Source organism: Salmo trutta, chromosome 1 (genome assembly GCF_901001165.1).
Source record: "Salmo trutta chromosome 1, fSalTru1.1, whole genome shotgun sequence".
In the NCBI taxonomy this organism is placed as follows: Eukaryota; Metazoa; Chordata; class Actinopteri; order Salmoniformes; family Salmonidae; genus Salmo; species Salmo trutta.
The window spans coordinates 77,054,607-77,081,820 of NC_042957.1; the positions used below are offsets into that span (position 1 = coordinate 77,054,607).

The 27,214-nt window shown below is 42.9% G+C and overlaps 1 protein-coding gene across 1 annotated transcript; it reads left to right on the forward strand.

The window, feature by feature from the left end:
- Positions 1-1,364: 1,364 nt before the first annotated feature.
- LOC115199117 (NACHT, LRR and PYD domains-containing protein 12) lies at positions 1,365-27,214 on the forward strand. The gene is made up of 9 exons (XM_029761736.1): positions 1,365-1,371; positions 1,551-2,635; positions 2,953-3,104; positions 8,226-8,399; positions 11,067-11,240; positions 13,002-13,175; positions 18,065-18,238; positions 26,003-26,049; positions 26,436-27,214. Exons 1-9 carry the CDS (start codon positions 1,365-1,367, stop codon positions 26,987-26,989), a joined length of 2,541 nt encoding a protein of 846 aa, XP_029617596.1. The 3' UTR covers positions 26,990-27,214.

Genomic DNA, 27,214 nt, shown 5'->3' on the forward strand with positions numbered 1-27,214 from the left:
TGGTGAAAGTGTTGTGGTCAGATGAGACCAAAATGGAGCTCTTTGACATCAACTCAACTCGCCGTGTTTGGAGGAGGAGGAATGCTGCCTATGACCCCAGAACACCATCTCCACCGTCAAACATGGAGGTGGAAACATTATGCTTTGGGGGTGTTTTTCTGCTAAGGGGACAGGACAACTTCACCGCATCAAAGGGACGATGGACGGGGCCATGTACCGTCAAATCTTGGGTGAGAACCTCCTTCCCTCAGCCAGGGCATTGAAAATGGGTCGTGGATGGGTATTCCAGTATGACAGTGACCCAAAACACACGGCCAAGGCAACAAAGGAGTGGCTCAAGAAGAAGCACATTAAGGTCCTGGAGCGGCCTAGCCAGTCTCCAGACCTTAATCCCATAGAAAATCTGTGGAGGGAGCTGAAGGTTCGAGTTGCCAAACGTCAGCCTCGAAACCTTAATGACTTGGAGAAGATCTGCAAAGAGGAGTGGGACAAAATCCCTCCTGAGATGTGTGCAAATCTGATGGCCAACTACAAGAAACATCTGACCTCTTTGATTACCAACAAGGGTTTTGCCACCAAGTACTAAGTCATGTTTTGAAGAGGGGTCAAATACTTATTTCCCTCATTAAAATGCAAATCATTTTATACAATTTTTGACATGCGTTTTTCTGGATTTTTTTGTTGTTATTCTGTCTCTCACTGTTCAAATAAACCTACTATTAAAATTATAGACTGATAATTTCTTTGTAAGTGGGCAAACGTACAAAATCAGCAGGGGATCAAATACTTTTTTCCCCCACTGTAACAGTCCTACAATACCGTAGGCATTAAAACAGACATAACATTAATATCCTCTTTGTTATTTCTTCATTCAGATGAGCTTGCTGTGATTTGCCAACGTGAACTCAAATCTAATCTAAAGAAGAAGTTTCAATGTGTATTTGAGGGGATCGCTAAACAAGGAAACCCAACACTTCTCAATAAGGTCTACACGGAGCTGTACATCACAGAGGGTGGAACAGGAGAGGTCAATAATGAACATGAGCTGAGACAGATTGAGACAACAACCAGAAAACAAGCAAGACCAGAGACTGCAATCAAATGTAACGACATCTTCAAACCGTTAACTGGACAAGACAAACATATCAGAACTGTGCTGACAAAGGGAGTCGCTGGCATTGGAAAAACAGTCTCTGTGCAGAAGTTCATTCTGGACTGGGCTGAAGGAAAAGCAAATCAGGATGTCCAATTTGTATTTTCATTCCCTTTTCGGGAGCTGAATTTGATAAAAAGGGAAAAACACACTTTGATTGAACTTCTCAATTACTTCTCAATGGAAACCAAAGAATCAAAAATCTCCAACTATGACAAGTACAAAGTTCTGTTCATTTTTGATGGTCTGGATGAGTGCCGACTGCCCCTTGACTTCCAGAAGAACAAGATCTGTTGTGACGTCACAGAGTCAACCTCAGTGGATGTTCTCCTGACAAATCTCATCAAGGGAAATCTGCTTCCCTCTGCTCTCCTCTGGATAACTACCCGACCTGCAGCAGCCAATAAGATCCCTCCAGAGTGTATTGACGAGGTGACAGAGGTACGAGGGTTTAATGACCCTCAGAAGGAGGAGTACTTCAGGAAGAGATTCAGTGATGAAGACCTGTCCAGCAGAATCATCACACACATAAAGACATCAAGGAGCCTCCACATCATGTGCCACATTCCAGTCTTCTGTTGGATTTCTGCAATAGTCCTTGAACACATGCTGAATCATAAGAGAGAAGAGATGCCCAAGACTCTGACTGAGATGTACACACACCTTGTGGTGTTTCATACCAAACAGACGAATGAAAAGTATCTTGGGAAAGAAGAGACAGGTCCACACTGGAATAAAGAGAGCATTATGTCACTGGGAAAATTGGCTTTTCAACAGCTTTTCAAGGGCAATCTGATTTTCTATGAAGAAGACCTGAAAGAGGCTGGCATTGATGTCAAGGAAGCCTCAGTGTACTCAGGATTGTTCACACAGCTCTTTAAAGAGGAATGTGTGCTGTACCAGGACAAGGTGTACTGCTTCGTGCATCTGAGCATTCAGGAGTTTCTGTCTGCTGTATATGTGTTCCACATATTCATCAACAACAATGAAAATCTAATGGCGAAACCTCAATCAACGTCCTGGAAGCTTTTTGCGCTGTTCAGAGACAAGCCGGAAGTTGCTTTTTACAAGAGTGCTGTGGATAAAGCCTTACAAAGTGAAACGGGAAACCTGGACCTTTTCCTTCGCTTCCTTCTGGGCCTCTCACTGGAGTCCAATCAGAAGCACTTACGAGGTCTACTGACAGAGACAAGAAGCAGCTCACAGAGCCATGACGAAACAGTCAAGTACATCAAAGAGAAGATCAGAGAGAACTCCTCTCCAGAGAGGTGCATCAATCTGTTCCACTGTCTGAATGAACTGAATGACCATTCTCTAGTGGAGGAGATCCAAAGCTACCTGAGCTCAGAAAGTCTCTCAGAAGCCAACCTGTCACCTGCACAGTGGTCAGCTCTGGTCTTTGTGTTGCTGACTTCAGAGAAGAAGCTGGATGAATTTGACCTGAAGAAATACTCCAGATCAGAGGAAGGTCTTCTGAGGCTGCTGCCAGTGGTCAAAGCCTCCAGAGCTGCTCTGTGAGTACATAAAATGACATTAAAGTACTAATATTCAGGAAGAAATATTCAGTCTAGAGAAAAATAGGAATTATTGAAAAACATATTGAATCATTGCATTCATGTACACATTAGTATGACAATAGGTACATTAAATTCTAGGAGACAGAACATGAATCTATATATTGTTTGAGAGAATAAACCAAATGCATCTGCCATCGTCATTCTACACTACTCGTGTTAAATTAAGTGTGTTTGTGAAATCAGGATGGTCTCTTTGTCAGGCTGTCAGGCTGTGGAGTCACAGAGAAAGGCTGTGCTTCTCTGGTCTCAGCTCTGGAGTCAAACCCCTCACACCTGAAAGAGCTGGATCTGAGTAACAATTACTTGAATAATTCAGGAGTGAAGCTGCTTTCTGCTGGACTGGGGAATCCCCACTGTAAACTGGAGACTCTGAGGTCAGTATTCCTGTAGTTGGTCAACAAGTGATAACTGTTCACCAGATCCACATGTGTTTACCAGGCACACATAGTCCACACAATATGTGTTTGGACAGTGAACCTTACAATTTAAAATTTGACGCTATGCTCCAGGATTTAGGATTTGAGATAGAATGTTTCATATTAAGGGACAGTACATTATGTCACGTTTTCTGGGGGGGTATTCATTCATATCTGTTTTTACCACTTAGAAGTGAAAGCGCTTTATGTGTCTAGTTCTCCCAGTTGAAGAAGTCATAATTATTTGGCCAAATTCACAACTTTATAGTGTATAAAATTTTAGTATTTGGTCCCATATGTCTTGCCTGCAGTGAGTGATTACATCAAGCTTGTGACTCTACAAAATTGTTGAATGCACTTTCTGTTGGTTTTGGATTATATTTTTCCCAGTAAATCCGAATAGTGAATAATGTACTCTATGAAAATAATATGTTTCTTAACACATCTACATTAATTTGGATGCTACCGTGATTTTGATTAATCATGAATGAATCTTGAATAATAACAACATGGGACGAAATGTCACGATCGTCGTTGTAATCATACTCAGACCAATGCGCAGCGTGGAATTGGATCGACATCTTTTATTATCAGAGAACCAAACAAAAAACAATAAAGAATAAACAATACGAGAAGCTCAAGCAGTGCTCACAGGCAACAAGATCCCACAAAAACCAGTGGGGAAATGGCTGCCTAAATATGATCCCCAATCAGAGACAACGATAAACAGCTGCCTCTGATTGGGAACCATACCAGGCCAACATAGAACTAGACAACCTAGATAGGAACCCCCCCCCCCCCCCCCCCCTAGTCACACCCCGACCTAACCAAAATAGAGAATAAAAAAGGCTCTCTATGGTCAGGGCGTGACACCAAATACTAAACTTTTGACTACTTTAATACACTATCAGTGAATTAGTCAGAATACTTATGACTTCTAGACGCTGCGCACACAGGAGGATGGTTAAAAAGACGGACACGAGTGCTGCTGCGGCCAAACATAATTGTTTGTTTGTTTTGTCATTGTCCTACAAGCTGGGTGACGTAATGCACACTTGTTTGCATTTAATTCACGAGCGACTGCGATGGCAAGGACTACTACTAACAGTGCTGATTATATTCATCACCACGCAATGCTCCAGTGATTCGACGCCGCACCTGGCAAAGGGTTATTGGGCTTCATGGACAAACACCAGGAAAGGCACTACGGGACTGAGGAGATCATTCGCCGGGCAGCCTGCTGAGCAACCTGCCGGAGGAGCTGCTACGCTGGGAGCAGAGCGAACGACTTTGCATGAGGAGTAGCAGACCCCCACTTCCTACCATGCTGCTCAGCAATGAAATGGAAGAGCTACGCCTGAATGGCTGGGTGTGTTATGAATACCGTGACGCCTATATGATGCCGTTTACAGAGACAAGGCTCCACAATTACATTGCCGACACCCTCATTGAGGTTGAGGATGGGTAAGATATCTGGAAAAGACTTGGGGGAAGTGGTATCTGCATATATATTAATGACATATGTTGCAGAAACTACACGGTAAAGGACAACATATGCAGCCCAGACAGAGAATTTGGAAACAGCATATGTCCCCCGAATGGCAAGGCTACAAAGCAGCATCCAGGGTGGCCGAGTTTGTTCACCAGAAACTGCAGCACATTCCAGATGCCTCTATATTAGTTCTGAGAGATTTTAATCATTTTGAATTATGAAATGCACTGCCTGGATTCCAACAATATGTTAAACACGGCGCAGGGAATGACACAATTCTAGACAAACGCTTACTCTGACCACAACACCGTCCAGCTGATCCCCATCACTCTTCGCTGAAAAGGAGTAAGCTTGTCCCTAAAACTATCAACATAGGACAGAGGACCAAATAGAGACCTGCCAGGTTGTTTTCTATGCACCGACTGTCCCAGTCTTTCAGGACAACAATGTTAACAGTGCTGCTGTAACAGACACAGACTACATACAATTCAGCATTGACTCTGTTGTACCAAAAAAATACATACAAGTATACCCAAACAACAAAGAATATATCACAAAATAAGTTAAAGACTGCAGTAACAGAATGAAGCGAGCATTCCAAAACAGAGAAAATGTAGATTTGAGGGCGGCCTAAAATGAGCTGAATACTAAACTGAAGGAGGCACGGAATCAACATAGGGAGCGTGTGAAGTGATAACAAGCATGAACTCTGCAAATAAATCAGTATATGCACCCAATGAACTTAATAACAAAGCAAACAAACTTAATGACTTGTATTAGTGATTTGATGTCCGATTTTTCTCAAGTGTATGGAGGTGTTTGATTCAGTGATCTGTGATTTTGAAAAACAACAAATTGAACTAAGTGTTGTCACAAGGTTTTTTTTTGTACACTGACAATCCCACAGGATCTGATGGAATATGCTCAAGAAGTTTGCAAGGAGCACCAGCCTGCCATCCTCTTTCAACTATCTGTTGAAACATACATGCCCCCCCCCCTGTGGAATAAATCAATTATCACTCCAGTCCCCAAGAAACATGCACTGTAGTGAATAATGACTTTAGACCAATCGTGCTCACATACGTAGTAATGAAGTCCTTAGAGAAAATTATCCTTGGAAACCTACGCACCAATTTACAACAATCCCTAGATTGTCCCAATTCACAATAAGGTGGTACCACTACTTCCTTACCACCAGGATGCAGCAAGTCAGATTTAACTCTACACTCTCTGATGCCCTGACCACCAGCACTGGGGTGCCCCAGGGCTGCATGAGTTCCCATGTCCTCTTCACGCTGTAAACAAACAATTCCATCAGCAGGTACCCCAACAATTACGTGGTTAAGTTCTCGGACGACACCGCTGTCGTTGGGCTATTTAACAAAATGACACCAACTGCTACAGGGCAGAGAAGAAAAAAAAGTCCATTGGGGACCATAGCCCCATAGTGGTACACAGGGAGAACAATGAGCAGGTGAATTCCTACAAGTACCAGGGGGTGTACATTGACAGTGGGCTGTGCTGGCCACCCATGTGGAAAGTGTGTTCTCACGCATCCAACAGCACTTGTAATTCCTGCATGGACTCATGGTTTATGGAGTCAACCAGAAGATCATGTTCCTCTTTCATAGATCCACCATTGATTCAATACTACGCTACGACATTGTTACATGGTTTGGTAACTTGACAGTGCAGCTCATTGTTACTTGGTTTGGTAACCTGACAGTGCATCTCATTGTTACTTGGTTTGGTAACCTGACAGTGCATCTCATTGTTACTTGGTTTGGTAACCTGACAGTGCATCTCATTGTTACTTGGTTTGGTAACCTGACAGTGCATCTCATTGTTACTTGGTTTGGTAACCTGACAGTGCATCTCATTGTTACATGGTTTGGTAACTTGACAGTGCATCTCATTGTTACTTGGTTTGGTAACCTGACAGTGCATCTCATTGTTACATGGTTTGGTAACTTGACAGTGCATCTCATTGTTACATGGTTTGGTAACCTGACAGTGCATCTCATTGTTACATGGTTTGGTAACCTGACAGTGCATCTCATTGTTACTTGGTTTGGTAACCTGACAGTGCATCTCATTGTTACATGGTTTGGTAACTTGACAGTGCATCTCATTGTTACATGGTTTGGTAACTTGACAGTGCATCTCATTGTTACATGGTTTGGTTACCTGACAGTGCAGCTCAAATCCCAAATCCTGAGACTAACCAAGACAGCAGGGAAGATTATAGGCCTATATGCAGACTGAACAACATTTGTTTGTATCCCTTTCAATAATACTGCTCAACAGCGGGGGGGACATTAACATTTTAGTCATTTAGCAGACGCTCTTATCCAGAGCAACTTACAATTAGCACATCCATCTTAACATAGCTAGGTGGGACAACCACATATCACTGGCATAGTAAGTACACATCAGTTCAAGTCAGAGCTGGGGGGTAGTCAAGTGCAAGTGTTGGTTCACAAGGTGAGGGGGCAGGGACTCTGCCATCATAGCTTCAGGGGGAAGCTGGTTCGTTGGACTGCCAGATGGTGAAGTGTGATTCATCACTCTAGAGAACGCGTTTCCACTGCTCCAGAGTCCAATGGCGGCGAACTTTACACCACTACGGCCGACGCTTGGCATTGCTCATGGTGATCTTAGGCTTGTGTGTGACTGCTCGGCCATGGAAACCCATTTCATGAAGATCCCAAAGAACAGTTATTGTGCTGACGTGGCTTCCAGAGGCAGTTTGGAACTTGATAGTGAGTGTTGCAACCGAGGACAGACGATTTTTACTCGCTACGCGCTTCAGCACACACCGATCCTGTTCTGTTAGCTTGTGCGTCCTACAACTTCGCGGCTGAGACGTTTTTACTCCAAGACATTTCCACTTCACAATAACGGCACTTACAGTTGACCAGGGCAACTCTAGCAGGGCAGAAATTTGACAAACTGACTTGTTGGAAAGGTGGAATTCTATGACATTGTCACGTTAAGCCACTGAGCTCTTCGGTAAGGTCATTCTTCTGCCAATGTTAGGCTATGGAGATTGCATGGCTGTGTGCTCTATTTTATACAACTGTCAGCAACGGGTGTGGCAGAAATAATATGTATGCTGTATATTATATTATATTATTATAATATGAAATAGCCGAATCCACTGATTTGAAGGGGGGACTAGATACATAAAGTTGTATCGTTTCTAAACGGTGAAACAGACAAATATATGGTGAAACTATATACTGTCACCTCATATATGAAACATTTGATCTCAAATTCAAAATGCTGGAGTATAGAGAGAAATATAAAATGTTCGCTTCACTGTCAAAATAGATATGGTGTGGACTGTATACTCAATACAATCTAAATCTGATACCTCACTGTCTATCTTTTAACTGATAATGCTTTTTAAACTTCACTGTGCAAATGCTTTGATCAGTTATAATGATACATCAGTTTATGAATCCATATGGCATGTTTCAGGACACTGATATCTGATATTACTTATTTTTTTATTCTGCCAATATTTTCACCACCAAAGAATAGCTGTGTGACTTTTAAAAAATAATGATGCTTACTCTTTGCAGGCTGTCACACTGTCTAGTCACAGAGGAAGGCTGTGCTTCTCTGGTCTCAGTTCTCAGTTCAAACCCCTCACACCTGAGAGAGCTGGATCTGAGTAACAATGACCTGAAGGATTCAGGAGTGAAGCTGCTCTCTGCTGGACTGGGGAATCCCCACTGTAAACTGGACACTCTGGGGTCAGTATTCCTGTAGTTGGTCAACAAGTGATTACTGTTCACCAGATCTACATGTGTTTACCATGCACACATAGTCCACATCATATGTGTTTGGACAGTGAAGCTTACAGTTTTACATTTGGCACCATAGTCCAGCATTTTGGATTTGAGATGTTTCATATTAGGCGCCAGTACAAATGTCCCCTTTTTATAGGGGGGCGTATTCATACATATCTGTTTTACAGTATAGAAATGAAATAACTTTATTTATGCAGTTCTCCCATTTGAAGCAGTCTGAATTATTTGGACTAATTCACTTGCAGTGTATTAAAGTAGTCAAAGGTTTAGTTTTTGGTCCCATATTCCTTGCCTGTAGTGATTACATCAAGCTTGTGACTCTACAAACTTGTTGAATGCATTTGCAGTTTTTTTGTTTGTGTTTTGGATTATGTTTTTCTCAATAGAAACTGAATGGTGAATAATGTCCAATGTTATTTTGGATTCATTTCACTTGTATTGCCAGTAAGAAAATAATATGTTTCTGAACATTTTTTCTGTTGAGGACAGACGTTCCGCTAGCGGAACGCCTCGCCAATATCCAATGGTAGAGTGTGGCGCGAAATACAAAAAACCTTAAAACTGCTATAACTTCAATTTCTCAAACATATGACTATTTTACACCATTTGAAAGATAGACTCTTGTTAATCCAACCACATTGTCCGATTTCAAAAAGGCTTTACAGCGAAAGCAAAACATTAGATTATGTTAGGAGAGTACATAGACACAAATAACCACACAGCCATTTTCAAAGCAAGCATATATGTCACAAAAACCCAAAACACAGCTAAATGCAGCACTAACCTTTGATGATCTTCATCAGATGACACTCCTAGGACATTATGTTATACAATACATGCATGTTTTGTTCAATCAAGTTCATATTTATATCAAAAAACAGCTTTTTACATTAGCATGTGATGTTCAGAACTAGCATTCCCACACAAAACTTCCGGTGAATTTACTAAATTACTCATCATAAACGTTGACAAAATACATAACAATTATTTTAAGAATTATAGATACAGAACTCCTTTATGCAATCGCTATGTCCGATTTTAAAATAGCTTTTCGGCGAAAGCACATTTTGCAATATTCTGAGTACATAGCTCAGCCATCACAGGCTAGCTATTCAGACACCCGCCAACTTCGGGGCTCACTAAACTCAGAATTACTATTAGAAAAATTGTATTACCTTTGCTGTTCTTCGTCAGAATGCACTCCCAGGACTGCTACTTCCACAACAAATGTTCTTTTTGTTCCAAATAATCCATAGTTATGTCCAAATACCCCCGTTTTGTTCGTGCGTTCAGGTCACTATCCAAAGGGTAATGCGCGAGTGCATTTCCAGACAAAAAAATTTAAAATGTTCCATCACCGTACTTAGAAGCATGTCAAACGCTGTTTAAAATCAAATGTTATGCTATTTTTCTCGTAAAATAGCAATAATATTCCAACCAGACAATGTTGTATTCATTCAAAGAGGAAAGGATAAATGGCGTGATCTCGTGAATGCGCATCTCAAATCTCTTAGCCACCAGGCAGTCCACTGACAAACTGTGCTCCTGTTATCTGACCAGAGACAGGAGACACCTCAATCCAGTTTATGAAGGCTTTAGAGAGCCAATGGAAGCCTAAGAAAGTGTCACGTAACAGCTCAGATACTGTAATTTCGATAGAGATGCAACAGAAGGACTACAAATTTGGAGACAGGCCACTTCCTGCTTGGAATCTTCTCAGGTTTTTGCCTGCCATATGAGTTCTGTTGTACTCACAGACACCATTCAAACAGTTTTAGAAACTTTAGAGTGTTTTCTATCAAAATCTACTAGTTATATGCATATTCTTGTTTCTGGGCAAGAGTAGTAACCAGATTATATCGGGTACATTTTTTTCACCCGGCCGTGAAAATACTGCCCCCTATCCACAATTAATAATGGCGTCATCAGGATTAATTTAGTAGTGTTTAGAAACATTTCATCTTCTCACTTAGAAAGAAAATTATTCCAGTCATCATCCCTCATTCAGTTACTTTCGGCCAAAACATAACACATTCAAAACAAACTGAAAATTCAACCAATGAGTTTCAGTCACAAGCTTGATGTAGTCATTGCATGCAAGGAACATGGGGCCAAATACTAAACTTTTGACTACTTTAGTACACTATTATTGAATTTATTTGAATACGTATGACTTTTCAAATGTTGGGTCTAGACACGTCAAGTGCTTTCCTTTCTAAACTGTGAAACAGACACGTATGAAAATACCCTCAAATAATAGGTGACATTATGTACTGTCACCTCACCTGAAACATTTGATCTCAAATCCAAAATGCTGGAATATAGAGACAAATTTAAAATGTTAGCTTATCTGTCAAAATAGATATGGTGTGGACTGTACACTCAATACAATCTAAATCTGATATCTCACTGTCTGTCTTTTGACTGATACTGCTTTTTAAACTGGTCTGGTCAGTCTACTCAAATATGTGTACTATACATTTGTCTCTCTACGAGCAATACTTTGATACTTTTACATTTTACATTTGAAAATGTTGAAAAAATATACTACCACTATTTTCATCACCAAAGAATAGGAGTGTGATATTTTTATGATTTGACTCTTTGCAGGCTGTCAGGCTGTCTAGTCACAGAGGAAGGCTGTGCTTCTCTGGTCTCAGCTCTGAGGTCAAACCCCTCACACCTGAGAGAGCTGGTTCTGAGTAACAATGACCTGAAGGATTTAGGAGTGAAGCTGCTCTCTGCTGGACTGGGGGATCCCCACTGTAAAATGGAGACTCTGAGGTCAGTATTCCCATAGTTGGTCAACAAGTGGTAACTGTTCACCAGATCCACGTGTTTACCAGGCACACATAGTCCACACCATATGTGTTTGGACAGTGAAGTTAACAGTTTTACATTTGGCCCTATGCTCCAGCATTTTGGATTTGAGATATAATGTTTCATATTAGGCTACAGTACAGAATGTCACATTTTTGGGGGTGGGTGTATTCATACATATCTGTTTAGAAATTAAAGCACTACGTAGTTCTCCTATTTGAAGAAGTTATTTGGACAAATGTACTTACAGTGTATGAAAGTAGTTAAAAGTTTAGTATTTGGTCCCATATTCCTTGTCTGAAGGGATTATATCAAGCTTGTGACTCTATAAACTTGTTGGACGCATTTGCACTTTGTTTTGGTTGTGTTTTGGGTAATGTTTTCCCCAATAGAAACTAAATGGTGAAAAATATCCTTTGTTATTTTGGAGTCACTTCACTTGTACTGCCAGTAAGAATAGAAAATGTTTCTGAACACTTTCTTTATCATGGCGTCATCAGGATTAAATTAGTAGTGTTTAGAAACATGTTATCTACTCACTTAGAAAGAAAATTACTCAAGTCATCATCCATCATTCATTTACTTTGAGCAAAACACAACCCAAAATAGAACCAAAACAAACTGAAAATTCTACCAATGAGTTTGTGAGAAATCAAATCAAATTGTATTGGTCACATACACATTTATTTTGCAGATGTTATTGCGGGTGTAGCGAAATGCTTGTGTTCCTAGCTCCAACAGTGCAGTAATATCTAACAATTCACAACAATACACACATCTAAAAGTAAAAGAATGGAATTAAGAAATATCTAGTATTAGGATGAGCAATGTCGGAGTCTGGAGTGTGTGGGTGTGTGTGTGTGTGTGTGCGAAGTAAAGACATTATGGGACAGTATGTGGATAGAATATGCACTATATCTGAAGAATACGTTAGATAGAATGGTATATATACAGCAATAGTTAATTAGGATGGACTTGACTAGAATACAATTTATGCAGTGCTTTGAAAAAGTATTTGCCCCTTTTCTGATTTTCTCTACTTTTGCATATTTTTGATACTGAATGTTATCAGATCTTCACCCAAAACCTAATATTAGATAAAGGGAATCTGAGTGAACAAATAACACAACAAATACATACTTATTTAATTTATTTCATAAACGAAGATATGCAACACACAATGCCCCTGTGAAAACGTAATTGCCCCCCTTACACTCAACAACTGGTTGTGCCACCTTCAGCTGCAATGACTAGTTGTTGATCAGACTCTCACATCGCTGTGGAGGAATTGTGGCTCACTCTTGCATGCAGAACTGCTTTAACTCAGCGACATTTGTGGGTTTTCATGAACTGCTCATTTCAAGTCCTGTCACTACATCTGAGTTAGGATTAGGTCTGGACTTTGACTAGGCCATTCCAAAACTTAAAATGTGTTGCTTTTTAGCCATTTTCATGCAGACTTCATTGTGTTTTGGATCATTGTCTTGCTGCATGACCCAGCTGCGCTTCAGCTCACAGATGGATGGCCTGACATTCTCCTGTAGAATTATCTGATACAGAACAGAATTCATGGTTCCTTCTATAAAGGCAAGTCGGCCAGGTCCTGAGGCAGTAAAGCATCCCAAACCATCACACTACCACCACCATGCTTGACATTCAGTATAAAACATATGCAAAAATAGAGAAAATCAGAAAGGGGGTATAAAATTATTTGACTCTTTGCAGGCTGTCACGCTGTCTAGTCACAGAGGAAGGCTGTTCTTCTCTGGTCTCAGCTCTGAGGTCAAACGCCTCACACCTGAGAGAGCTGGACCTGAGTAACAATGACCTGAAGGATTCAGGAGTGAAGCTGCTCTCTGCTGGACTGGAGAATCCCCACTGTAAACTGGAGACTCTGAGGTCAGTATTCCTGCATTTGGTCAACAAGTTATTAATTGATCTCTATATTCACATGTATTTACCAGGCACATATAGTCCACACTATATGTGTTGGGACAGTGCATTTTACAGTTTTAAAATTGGTGCTATGATTCAGCATTTTGGATTTGTTTGATGTTTCATGTTAGGCGACATTACATAATATCACCTTTTATTTGAGGGTATACATATCTGTTTTACAGTTTAGAAATGAAATAACTTAATGAATCTAGTTCTCCCATTTGAAGACGTCATAATTATTTGGACAAATTTACTTCTATTGTATTAAAGTAGTCATAAGTTTAGTATTTGGTCCCATAGGCCTTGCCTGCATTGATTACATCAAGCTTAGGGCACCCGAGTGAAGCAGTGGTATAAGGCACTGCACCTCAGTGCAAAATACATCACTCTATTCCCTGGTTCGAATCCAGGCTGTGTCACATCCGGCCGTAATTGGGAGTTCCATAGGGCAGCACAAAATTTGCCCAGCATTGTCCGGGTTTTGCCCGGGTAGGCCGTCATTGTAAATAAGAATTTGTTCTTAACTGACTTGCCTAGTTAAATAAAGGTTAAATAAAATAAAAAAATCTTACTCTACAAACTTGTTGAATGCATTTGCAGTTTGTTTTTGTTGTGTTTCGGATTTATGTTTTTCCCAATAGTAACTGAGTGGTGAATAATTTCCTTTGTTATTTTGGAGTCACTTCCCTTGCACTCTCCGTAAGAATAGAAGATGTTTCTGAACGCTTTTTCTTAATCATGGCGTCATCAGGATTAAATTAGTAGTGTTTAGAAACATGTTATCTACTCACTTAGAAAGAAAATTACTCAAGTCATCATCCATCATTCATTTACTATTGAGCAAAACACAACCCAAAATAGAACCAAAACAAACTGAAAATTCTACCAATGAGTTGGAGTCAGAAAACAAATCATATTAAATAAAATTTGATTGGTCACATACACATTTATTTAGCAGATGTTATTGCGGGGTAGCGAAATGGTTGTGTTCCTAGCTCCAACAGTGCAGGAATATCTAACAATACACAACAATACACGCAAATCTAAAAAGTAAAATAATGCAATTAACAAATGTATAAAATATTAGGACGTGCAATGTCAGAGTCTAGAGTGTGTGATGTAAAGATATTATGGACAGTATGTGGATAGAATATGCAGTATATCTGAAGATGTAAGGGGTGCGTAACCGGTGGCAGGGTAGTCAGACGCAGGAGAGTAGAACTAGGTAATAGCCGGAGCAGTTTAATAGCAAAACCAACGGCATAAAAAATAACAAGACATGGGTACAAAACCCGCCGCGCACCAGTCAACATGTGCACAAGCACTTACAATAAACATTTCAGCACAAAGACATGGGGGGAACAGAGGGTTAAATACACAACACGTAATGAGGGAATGAAAACCAGGTGTGTGGGAAAACAAGACAAAACAAATGGAAAATGAAAAATGGAACGGCGATGGCTAGAAGACCGGTGACGTTGACCGCCGAACACCGCCCGAACAAGGAGAGGAACCGACTTTGGCAGAAGTCGTGACAGAAGAATACGTTAGATAGAATGGTATATATACAGCAATAGTTAATTAGGATGGACTTGACTAGAATACAATTTATGCAGTGCTTTGAAAAAGTATTTGCCCCTTTTCTGATATTCTCTACTTTTACATATTTTTGATACTGAATGTTATCAGATCTTCACCCAAAACCTAATATTAGATAAAGGGAATCTGAGTGAACAAATAACACAACAAATACATACTGATTTAATTTATTTCATAAACGAAGATATGCAACACACAATGCCCCTGTGAAAACGTAATTGCCCCCCTTACACTCAACAACTGGTTGTGCCACCTTCAGCTGCAATGACTAGTTGTTGATCAGACTCTCACATCGCTGTGGAGGAATTGTGGCCCACTCTTGCATGCAGAACTGCTTTAACTCAGCGACATTTGTGGGTTTTCATGAACTGCCCATTTCAAGTCCTGTCACTACATCTGAGTTAGGATTAGGTCTGGACTTTGACTAGGCCATTCCAAAACTTAAAATGTGTTGCTTTTTAGCCATTTTCATGCAGACTTCATTGTGTTTTGGATCATTGTCTTGCTGCATGACCCAGCTGCGCTTCAGCTCACAGATGGATGGCCTGACAATCTCCTGTAGAATTATCTGATACAGAACAGAATTCATGGTTCCTTCTATAAAGGCAAGTCGTCCAGGTCCTGAGGCAGTAAAGCATCCCAAACCATCACACTACCACCATGCTTGACCGTTGGTATGAGTTTCTTACTGTGGAATGCAGTGTTTGGTTTTCACCAGGCATAATGGGATCCATGTAGTCCAAAAAGTTATTATTTTGACTCATCTGTCAATAAAACCTTTTTCCAGGTCTTGATGATCATCAAGGTGCTTCCAGGTGCCTTTTTAGCAGACTTGAATCAACTTTTTGAATGACATGGGAACTATTATATCTTGTGAAAACCATACACTATAAGGAATCAAGGTAAGACCCAAGTGCAGACTGTGTGAAGTAATACTTTTTATTGCAACCATAGGGGCAGGCAAACGACAGGTCAAGTCAGGCAGGGGTAGATTCTCCAGAGTAGAGGCCAAGGTACAGGACGGCAGGCAGGGACAGGCAGATTGGACAGGTAGGCTGGTACAAGGTCAGGACAGGCAAGGGTCAAAAACCAGGAGAATGAGAACAAGAGAGACTGTGGGAAAAGCAAACGCTGGTAGGCTTGAACAAACGAGACGAACTGGCAACAGACAAACAGACAACACAGGTATAAGTACACAGGATAACGGGGACGTTTTCCGACACCTGGAGGGGGGTGGAGCCATACAGGTGAAACAGATCAGGGCATGACATACACTGCATTTTAAAGTTTTGGTTGAAGATCTGATAACATTCGGTATAAAAAAAATATGCAAAAATAGAGAAAATCAGAAAGGGGGCAAATACTTTTTCACGGCAATGTACATATGAAATGGGTAAAACATTATGTAAATGTTTTAAAGTGTCCAGTGTTCCATGTCTATGTACATAGAGCAGCAGCCTCGAAGGTGCACGGTTGAGTAACCGGGTGGTAGCCGGCTAGTGACAGTGACTAAGTTCAGTGCCGGGTACTGGGTGAAAGCTCAATAGTGATGGCTGTTTAACAGTCTGATGGCCTTGAGATAAAAGCTGTTTTTCAGTCTCTCGGTCCCAGCTTTGATGCACTTCTACTGACCCCGCCTTCTGGATGATAGCGTAGTGAACAGGCCGTGGCTCGGGTGGCTGAGATTAATTTGTCAGAATACTTATGACATCTTCAAATGGGGGGACTAGATACACAAAGTGCTGTTATTTCAGAACGTGAAAGAGATATGTATAAAAGTACCCTGAAGTTAAAGTTGGCATTATTTATGGTCAGCTAATATGAAACATTTGAGCTCAAATCCAAAATGCTAATGTTAGCTTCACTGTAAAAATAGATACAGTGAGGGAAAAAAGTATTTGATCCCCTGCTGATTTTGTACGTTTGCCCACTGACAAAGAAATGATCAGTCTATAATTTTAATGGTAGGTTTATTTGAACAGTGAGATACAAAATAACAACAAAAAAATGCAGAAAAACGCATGTCAAAAATGTTATAAATTGATTTGCATTTTAATGAGGGAAATAAGTATTTGACCCCTCTGCAAAACATGACTTACTATTTGGTGGCAAAACCCTTGTTGGCAATCACAAAGGTCAGATGTTTCTTGTAGTTGGCCACCAGGTTTGCACACATCTCAGGAGGGATTTTGTCCCACTCCTCTTTGCAGATCTTCTCCAAGTCATTAAGGTTTCGAGGCTGACGTTTGGCAACTCGAACCTTCAGCACCCTGCACAGATTGTCTATTGGATTTAGGTCTGGAGACTGGCTAGGTCACTCCAGGACCTTAATGTGCTTCTTCTTGAGCCACTCCTTTCTTGCCTTAGACGTGTGTTTTGGGTCACGAGGTGAGATCTTGCATGGAGCCCCAGGCCGAGGGAGATTGACAGTTATTTTGTGTTTCTTCCGTTTGCAATAATCGCACCAACTGTTGTCACCTTCTCACCAAGCTGCTTGGCGATGGTCTTGTAGCCCATTCCAGCCTTGTGTAGGTTTACAATCTTGTCCCTGACATCCTTGGAGAGCTCTTTGGTCTTGGCCATGGTGGAGAGTTTGGAATCGGATTGATTGATTGCTTCTGTGGACAGGTGTCTTTTTTACAGGTAACAAGCTGCAGTTAGGAGCACTCCCTTTAAGAGTGTGCTCCTAATCTCAGCTCGTTACCTGTATAAAAGACACCTGGGAGCCAGAAATCTTTCTGATTGAGAGGGGGTCAAATACTTATTTCCCTCATTAAAATGCAAATCAATTTATAACATTTTTGACATGCCTTTTTGCTGGATTTTTTTGTTGTTATTCTGTCTCTCACTGTTCAAATAAACCTACCATTAAAATTATAGACTGATCATTTCTTTGTCAGTGGGCAAACGTACAAAATCAGCAAGGGATCAAATACTTTTTTCCCTCACTGTATGGTGTGGACAGTATACTCAATACAATCTAAATCTGATATCTCACTGTCTGTCTTTTGACTGGTACTGCTTTTTAAAATGGTCTGGTCAGTCTACTCAAATATTTGTACTATACATTTTTCTCTCTACGAGCAATACTTTGATAATTTATAATTTTGTATAACGAAACATCCATTTCTGAATATATATGGCAGGTTTCAGGAAACTGATGTATCTGAACATGTTGAAAAAATATATTGCCGCTATTTTCACCACCAAAGAATAGCAGTGTGGTTTTAATATGATTTGACTCTTTGCAGGCTGTCAGGCTGTCTAGTCACAGAGGAAGGCTGTTGTTCTCTGGTCTCATCTCTGAGGTCAAACCCCTCACATCTGAGAGAGCTGGATCTGAGCTACAATCACCCAGGAGACTCAGGAGTCAGACTGCTCTCTGCTGGAGTGGAGGATCCACACTGGAGACTGGAGAAACTCAAGTATGCAGGAGGTTTATGTGAGGGCTCATCAAACTGATTCAGCCTGGATGTATTTTTCTTGAGTGGATGGTCAGAGGGCCGGAACATAATTACAAATAATTTGTAGATTGCAAATTGGCAGCAAGAAGCCAAAACAGATACAATATTTGACTAAAACAAATCATTTCAAACCTTGCTTGCATTTGTATAGAATCACACATCTCTCTATTATGTGTGGGAGTAATTTGGAACAGATTTACAAAAATAAAATAATTTGGATCTCTGGTGTTTTTACAGTCTTATGTAAAAAAAAAAAAATATATATATATATATATATATATATATATATATATAACATTTTTGCTCAGAAAACTTGGGGTGCTGAAGAAAATAATCCACTGGCCAAATTCAGCCTTAGGGCTGCCAGTTAGGGAACCCTGATTTATGTAAATGTTCATATTAGACATGTTTCATTTAAAGAATTGGACTTAAAAGGCCAATCAGAAGTTGAGTCTAAGCCCTGTCTAAGCCTGGGGGGAGGGGGGCTAACATGCTAAGCTAACATATGGAATTGTTTTAAGATGGTCATAACAAGGATAATAGTTCATAGGCCAAACCGTCCCTGGTCTGACAAACACCACTGTAGCTTTGCCACCTTTCACCGCAGATGTGAAAGGGCATCAGCGGATATGCTGTATTGGGATGCAGCCCTCTAGTTTAAACAGGCAGATTTTAATGGGTACTTTTGTATTATACTAATTAGATTTCCGTGGGGCCATAGAAATTGACTCGAGGGTTAAGACAAACATTCTTACCACCACTTGGACATAGTTACAGTGCACTCGGAAAGTATTCAGACCCCTTCCCTTTTTCCACATTTTGTTAGGTTACAGTATTATTCTAAAATGGATTAAACAAAAAAAGTTCCTCATCAATCTACACACACTACCCCATAATGAAAAAGCGAAAACAGGTTTTTATTTTATTTTGCAGTTTAAAAAGAAATAACAGCAATACCATATTTACATAAGTATTCAGACCCTTTACTATGAGACTCGAAATTCAGCTCAGGTACATCCTGTTTCCATTGATCATCCTTGAGATGTTTCTACAACTTGGTTGGAGTCCACCTGTGGTAAATTCAATTGATTGGACATGATTTGGAAAGGCACACACCTGTCTATATAAGGTCCTACAGTTGACATGTCAGAGCAACAACCATGCTATGAGGTTGAAGGAATTGTCCGTAGAGCTCCAAGACATTATTGGGTCGAGGAACAGATCTGGGGAAGGGTACCAAAAATGTCTGCAGCCTTGAAGGTCCCCAAGAACACATTGGCCTCCATCATTCTTAAATGGAAGAAGATTGGAAGCACCAAGACTTCCTAGAGCTGGCTGCCTGGCCAAACTGAGCAATCAGGGGAGAAGGGCCTTGGTCAGGTGACGAAGAACCCAATGGTCTCTCTGACAGAGCTCCAGAGTTCCTCTGTGGATATGGGAGAACCTTCCAGAAGGACAACCATCTCAGCAGCACTCCACCAATCAAGCCTTTATGGTACAGTGGCCAGACGGAAGCCACTCCTCAGTAAAAAACACATGACAGCCCGCTTGGAGTTTGCTAAAAGGAACCTAAAGGACTCTCAGACCATGAGAAACAAGATTCTCTGGTCTGATGAAACCAAGATTGGACTTTTTGGCCTGAATGCCAAGCGTCTGGAGGAAACCTGGCACCATCCCTACGGTGAAGCATGGTGGTGGCAGCATCATGATGTGGTGGATGTTTTCAGCAGAAGGGACTGGGAGACTAGTCAGGATCAAGGGAAAGATGAAAGGAGCAAAGTACAGAGAGATCCTTGATGAAAACTTGCTCCAGAGCGCTCAGGACCTCAGACTGGGGCGAAGGTTCACCTTCGAACAGGACAACGGCCCTAATCATAAAGCAAAGACAATGTAGCAGAGGCTTCGGCATGAGTCTCTGAATGTCCTTGAGTGGCCCAGCCAGAGCACGGACTTGAACCCAATCGAACATCTCTGGAGAGACCTAAAAATAGCTGTGCAGCGACGCTCCCGATCCAACCTGACAGAGCTTGAGAGGATCTGCAGAGAAGAATGGGAGAAACTCCCCAAATACAGGTGTGCCAAACTTGTAGCGTCATACACAAGGAGACTCAAGGCTGTAATCACTGCCAAAGGTGCTTCAACAAAGTACTGAGTAAATGGTCTGAATACTTATGTAAATGTGACATTTTTGTTTTTTATTAATTGTGAGCGGACCAAGTCATTTGGTGTCACTCTAAAGTGGAAAGGTGGAATAAACGAGTCCAGAGTAGGTTTTCTTGATTCAACACAGTTCTCTATTGAGGGATTTCTGACAATACAAACACTCCAACACAGTCAATGAGAATCTCCAAAGGAACAACATACATCTTCTTTAGATGACACAGGATCACATTACGATTATCTTCAAACTATAACAACAATCACATATTCATCACCGTCTTAATGGCTCTTCATGGATAGCACCTCTCTCTCCGTAGCCATTCCCCAACGATAGTTTATCTTCCTTCCTTCTTGCTAGTTCCATCCTCTCTCTTGTAGGGGAAAGAGAATATCTCATTAGTACCGTCAGCTGTGCTTAATTGACTCTGGTTACCTGGTCTCACATGCCTTGTTGGGCTACTATCCGTGAGCCCAGCCTGCCCTCTGGTGGTCCTTCCACATACCTCCCCCCTCAGGACCGGACCGGAGGGCCGGGCGCCAGACGCACCGTCTTGGTCGCGTCGGGACAGCGCGTCTGCATTCCTGTTCCTCGATCCGGCCCTGTGGATGACATGGAAAGAGAACGGTTGTAAAGCAAGAAACCATCTGGCTATTCGGTTGTTATTGTTTCTCTTACCAGCCATCCACGTGAGGGGCGCATGGTCCGTAACTAATGCAAACCTCCGACACAGTAGGTAGTACCGGAGATAATCGAGGGCCCACTTAATGGCTAGGGCCTCTTTCTCTACGGTAGCATATCTCTGTTCCCGATCGCTGAGCTTTCTACTTATAAAGAGAATCGGCCTCTCTGCTTCGCCTTCACCCTGAGCTAGTACGGCCCCGAGCCCCGTATCCGAGGCGTCTACCTGTACAATGAACTCTTGTGAGAAGTCCGGAGCCTGTAGGACGGGATCAGAACACAGGCCCTCTTTTAGCAATTGAAAGGCCTCCTCCGCCTCATCTTTCCACTCTACCCGGTTTGGCAAGTTTTTCTTGATGAGGTTTGTGAGGGGGTTGGCAATGGTTGCATATCCAGGGATAAAACGGCGATAATATCCCGTTATCCCTAAGAAGGCCCGAACGTACCGCTTGGTCTGGGGTCGAGGCCAGTCCCGAATTGCCCTGGTCTTCTCTGCCTGTGGGCGTATTTTCCCATTCCCCACGGTGTACCCCAAGTATTCCACTTCGGACAGACCCAGGCAGCATTTTTTTGGATTGGCCGTCAACCCTGTGGCTTCCAGACTCATGAGCACCGCCCGTAGTCGTAGGAGGTGACTATCCCAGTCATCGCTGTGGATGACCACATCGTCTATGTACGCCGCTGCGTACTCTTGATGGGGCCGTAGAATGGCATCCATGAGGCGTTGGAAAGTTGCAGCAGCACCATGCAGTCCGAAGGGCATCCTCACATACTGAAAAAGCCCCTCCGGTGTGGCGAAGGCGGTCTTTGGGCGGTCCTCTGGAGCCACCGGCACTTGCCAATATCCCTTCGTCAAATCCAGGGTGGTGATGAACTTGGCCTTTCCTAAGCGCTCCAAAAGTTCATCCACGCGGGGCATGGGATACGCGTCAAATGTAGAGATTGCATTCACACTCCTAAAGTCGTTGCAGAGTCTCATACTACCATCGGGTTTGGGGACCAGGACTATAGGACTGGACCACTCACTCGTCGATGGCTCGATCACACCCATCCTCAGCATCTCCCTTACCTCGTTCTTGGCGATGACTCGGCGGGCCTCAGGAATCCTGTACGGACGGATATGCACCTTCTTGCCGGGTTCAGTGTGGATATGGTGGAACAAGACATCTGTTTGTCCTGGGAATGGAGAGAATACCCGGCCGAAGTTCATAATCAGCTTGTCTAGCTGTCTCGACTGTTCCGGCAGGAGAGTTTGGCCATGGCACACCTGTGGTAGAACCTCCTCTTTTTCTTGGCCCTCCATGGCCATCAAAGCCACCTCCTCCTCTCTTCCATGGTACTTCTTCAACAGGTTTATGTGATAGAGTTGGACCTTCTTCCTCCTGTCGGGTTGTTTGATGAGGTAATTGACCGGTGAGACCCTTTTCATTACCTCGTAGGGCCCCCTCCACTGCGCCAGCAAGCGGTGTTCCGCTGTGGGCACGAGCACCATCACTTTCTCTCCCACGGAGAACTCACGGGATGTCGCGGACTTATCGTAGGCCCAGCCTTGGGTCCTTTGCGCCTTCTCCATATGCTCTTTTACTATGGGCCATACTGCCGACAGGCGGTCTCTCATCAGGGTAACATGTTCTATTGTGGATCGAAAGGGACATGGTTGGGTCTCCCAGGTCTCCTTGGCTAAGTCGAGGATCCCTCGACAGGGTCTGCCGTAGAGCAATTCAAACGGGGAGAATCCAGTGGATGCCTGGGGTACTTCTCGCAGGGCAAACATTAAGTGTGGGAGAAGCATGTCCCAGTTTTTCCCGTCTCTGGACACCACTCTTCTCAACATGCTTTTAATCGTTTTGTTCAAGCGTTCGCACAACCCGTCTGTTTGAGGGTGGAATATGCTTGTACGTATCTGTTGAACCTGATATAACCGACACAAGTCCTTCATCAACCGGGACATGAACGGGGTTCCCTGATCGGTTAGGATCGTCTTGGGAAGGCCTACCCGAGAGAACATCATGAACAATTCCTTGGCAATTCCCTTGGACGACATGTTACGCAGGGGTATGGCCTCTGGGAACTTGGTAGCGTAATCTACGACCACTAGGATGTACTCGTGTCCTCTGGCAGATTTTGGGAGGGGTCCCACGAGGTCCATAGCTATGCGTTCAAAGGGAGTCTCTATGATGGGGAGAGGAATCAAAGGGTTACGTAGGTGTGGCCGTGGAGCTGTACGCTGACATTGATCACACGTCCTACAATACCTGGCCACATCCCGGGTGACACGGGGCCAATAGAATCTCTGCATGATTCTGTCAATAGTCTTGTCCCGTGCCAGGTGTCCTCCTAGGACGTGGGAATGGGCTAACTGTAGGACTGTATCCCTGTATGGTCTAGGCACCATTAGTAATTCCTGGATTTCCCCCCTTCGTTGCACGACCCAATATAAGAGACCCCGCCTGATTGCATAGTAAGGAAGAGGGGGCTCACCTGATCCGTCGACGTTCCTCCCGTCGATCACCTTCACCTTCCTCATGGCCTCCCTTAGGTCTGGGTCTCTATGCTGCGAGGTGCCGAACTGTCCCTTTAATTCCTGGGGCAGGTCAACCTCGGTATAGGGGTGTGGAGGTTGTTCCCCATCCCCTCCAGGGGTGACCGAGGAGAATCCCTTCCAGGTTCCCTCCTCGGATGTGGCTTCAAATATATCTCTTAGCGCCTGGTTGCTCCTTCCTTCCTGCGTCGTGTATAACCCTTCGCAGGTGTCTTCATCGGTGGTTTCCTGGAATATCTGTCGTAAACGTTGGGTCTCTATTTCTTCCTCTGCTCCAGAGGACAAGGACGAGGCTACGTCGCCTTGTAGGACTACTACCTCGGGCTTGGATTTGTTTTTTTTCTTCTTTCCTGTCCCCCTTCTTCCCATGCATAACGTCATCTGCCGCAGCTCTTTATATAGAGGACAGTCTCTCCCTATCAATAATGGCACCTTCAGCTGGGGTACTTTCCCTGCCCTGACTGTACACCTTCCTTTCGGAGTGAGAATAGACAGATTCATGGTGGGGTAATAGTGGGTGTCTCCATGGATACAGGACACGGCTACTTTGTCTGGTAGCAGTGTTGCTGAGGTCACCATCCGCTCCTCTACTAACGTAACCATACTTCCCGAGTCGAGAATGGCAACCACATCTTGTCCTTCTACTCGAACCGGAATCTCTGGGGCTGGGGCTATTTCTGTTAACCAACAGTGTTGATCATGCCCTCTCGAACCGGGATGCGTGGGGATGGGCAGCGATGACTCCGTGACCATGGACTCGTCCTTGCTAGGACATTGTGAGGCATAATGGTCTGGAGACTGACATTTAAAACACCGACCCTGCTGTGTGGGGGATGACTTCTCCCACCTCCGGAGGGGGTTTGGAGGTTTCGGTGGCGGACGTGCCGGGGCGAGTCGTGGTACGGGATTTGCAGAATCCTTCCGTTCCTTCTTGTCCCCTTTTAACAACTCCCCTGTAGATCGGTATGTTTCCACCGCCTGGGCTATGTCGTCGGCTGACAACGGGTTGGTTTGACCCACAACCCTTTTTAAGTCACTGGGTAATTCCCTCAATATCTTGTCCACAACGAGGGTCTCTATTACGTGTCCTACTCCCTTTCCGGGTTCCAGCCACTGTTTCATCAGTCGTATTAGAGCGAAGATCTGGGCACGGACGGGTTGGTCAGCCATATAGGTCCACTGATGGAACTTCACAGCTCTATCTCTGGCAGTCAACTGGTACCGGGACAGGATCTCGGTTTTTAGTCGCCCATAGTCCGCAGCTTCGTGGGAATCCAGGTCAAAATAGGCTTCCTGGGCCACCCCGGTCAAAAGAGGGGCTAATGCGCTCGCCCATTCTGTGGGCGGCCACTCTTCCAAGGTGGCCGTCCTTTCGAAGGTCATGAGGAAGGCCTCGATATCATCCTCCTTGGAGAGACGAGGTAAGATGGCATGAGCAGCCGCTCTAGGCTTCACTCTAGTTTCTTCTCGCCCACTCAGCTGTCGTTGCAGGAGTTCTATGGTTGTCTGCTGTGCCGTGATCAACTGTTGTAGTAGGGCGTTGTCCATCGTTCTTGAATGGTTCCTCTGTCTACTGGAAGAATCTTGATTTACTCACTTATCCTTGTGTCACTCGTCCACCTATGCCCACATTCTCCACCAATGTGAGCGGACCAAGTCATTTGGTGTCACTCTAAAGTGGAAAGGTGGAATAAACGAGTCCAGAGTAGGTTTTCTTGATTCAACACAGTTCTCTATTGAGGGATTTCTGACAATACAAACACTCCAACACAGTCAATGAGAATCTCCAAAGGAACAACATACATCTTCTTTAGATGACACAGGATCACATTACGATTATCTTCAAACTATAACAACAATCACATATTCATCACCGTCTTAATGGCTCTTCATGGATAGCACCTCTCTCTCCGTAGCCATTCCCCAACGATAGTTTATCTTCCTTCCTTCTTGCTAGTTCCATCCTCTCTCTTGTAGGGGAAAGAGAATATCTCATTAGTACCGTCAGCTGTGCTTAATTGACTCTGGTTACCTGGTCTCACATGCCTTGTTGGGCTACTATCCGTGAGCCCAGCCTGCCCTCTGGTGGTCCTTCCACATAATAAATGTGCAAAAAACTATAAAACCTGTTTTTGCTTTGTCATTATAGGGTATTGTCTGTAGATTGATAAGGGAAAAAAACAATTTAACCCATTTTAGAATAAGGCTGTAACGTAACAAAATGTGGGAAAACTCAAGGGGTCTGAATACTTTCTGAATGCACTGTATTATATGCTGAGCGTGTGTGTGTGTGAGTTCACATTTATCACTCAATGACTGTATCTTCTTCTGCTTACCGCTACAGTGTGGAACATGGTGGAGAGTACACAATGAAACCTGGGCCTAGAAAATGTGAGTGTTGACTGTCTTAATTCAAGTGAAGTCAAAGTCAAAGACCACCATCACTACTTACTTGGTCATATTAAATATAAGCTGTAGTTCTTCAGAAGCAGAAATCAGGGACACCAACGTTTAGAAAGAGTTGTTTTGACAATGTGTGTGTCTTGTTCGTGTTACATTAGAAATATGTGTGTGCGTCCGTGTGTAATTAATGGGAATAAGTGTGTTTTATATTACCACACAGTATAACATATGATCATTCAACAAGTCTCAGGTTACCTTAACTTCTCATTTTGATACCTAGAAACATCTTCATTAAATGAATTAGTGAAAAGTGAGTTAACATTCTAATGTGAATGATGATGATTTCTAATATTTTGTCTGGTTTCATCTATCAGATGCCTGTGATCTCACACTGGACCCAAACACAGTAAACAGACACCTCTCTCTGTCTGAGGAGAACAGAAAGGTGACATGTAGGAGAGCGGAGAAGAAGTATCCTGATCACCCAGAGAGATTTGAGGAATGGAGACAGGTGCTGTGTAGAGAGGGTCTGACTGGGCGCTGTTACTGGGAGGTAGAGTGGAGTGGGAGAGAGGCTGACATAGGAATGACATATAAAGGAATCAGCAGGAGAGGAGGGGTTAAGGACTGTGGGCTTGGATATAATGACAAGTCCTGGAGTCTGTCCTGCTCTGACAAAAGTTACAAGATCAGGCACAATGATAATCACACAACCATAGATGTCCCGTCCTCCAGCTCCCACAGAGTAGGAGTATATCTGGACTGGCCAGCCGGCACTCTGTCCTTCTACAGAGTCTCCTCTGACACACTGACCCACCTGTACACATTCTACACCACATTCACCGAGCCCCTCTATCCTGGGTTTAGGGTTTACTATGACTCTTCAGTGTTCCTGTGTCAGGTGGTCCCTGTGTCAAACACAACATGATGTTTCACTCTAACCGTGGTCATTTTCAGTAAGACACACTGACAACAATGTACAGTGTGTTCAGAAAGTATTCATACCCCTTCACTTATTCCACATTTTGTTGGTACAGCCTGAATTCAAAATGGACTAAATAGATTTGCTCAACATTCTACACAAATTACCCAATAATGACAAAGTGAAAACATGTTTTTAGTCATTTTTGCAAATGTATTAAAAATGAAATAC

Bases quoted from the DNA above. Each gene is read 5' to 3' on its own strand.
- LOC115199117 (XM_029761736.1), top strand. The intron at 13,176-18,064 runs GTCAGTATTCCT...GACTCTTTGCAG, and splicing joins TGTAAACTGGAGACTCTGAG to GCTGTCAGGCTGTCTAGTCA. The intron at 26,050-26,435 runs GTGAGTGTTGAC...TTCATCTATCAG, and splicing joins GAAACCTGGGCCTAGAAAAT to ATGCCTGTGATCTCACACTG.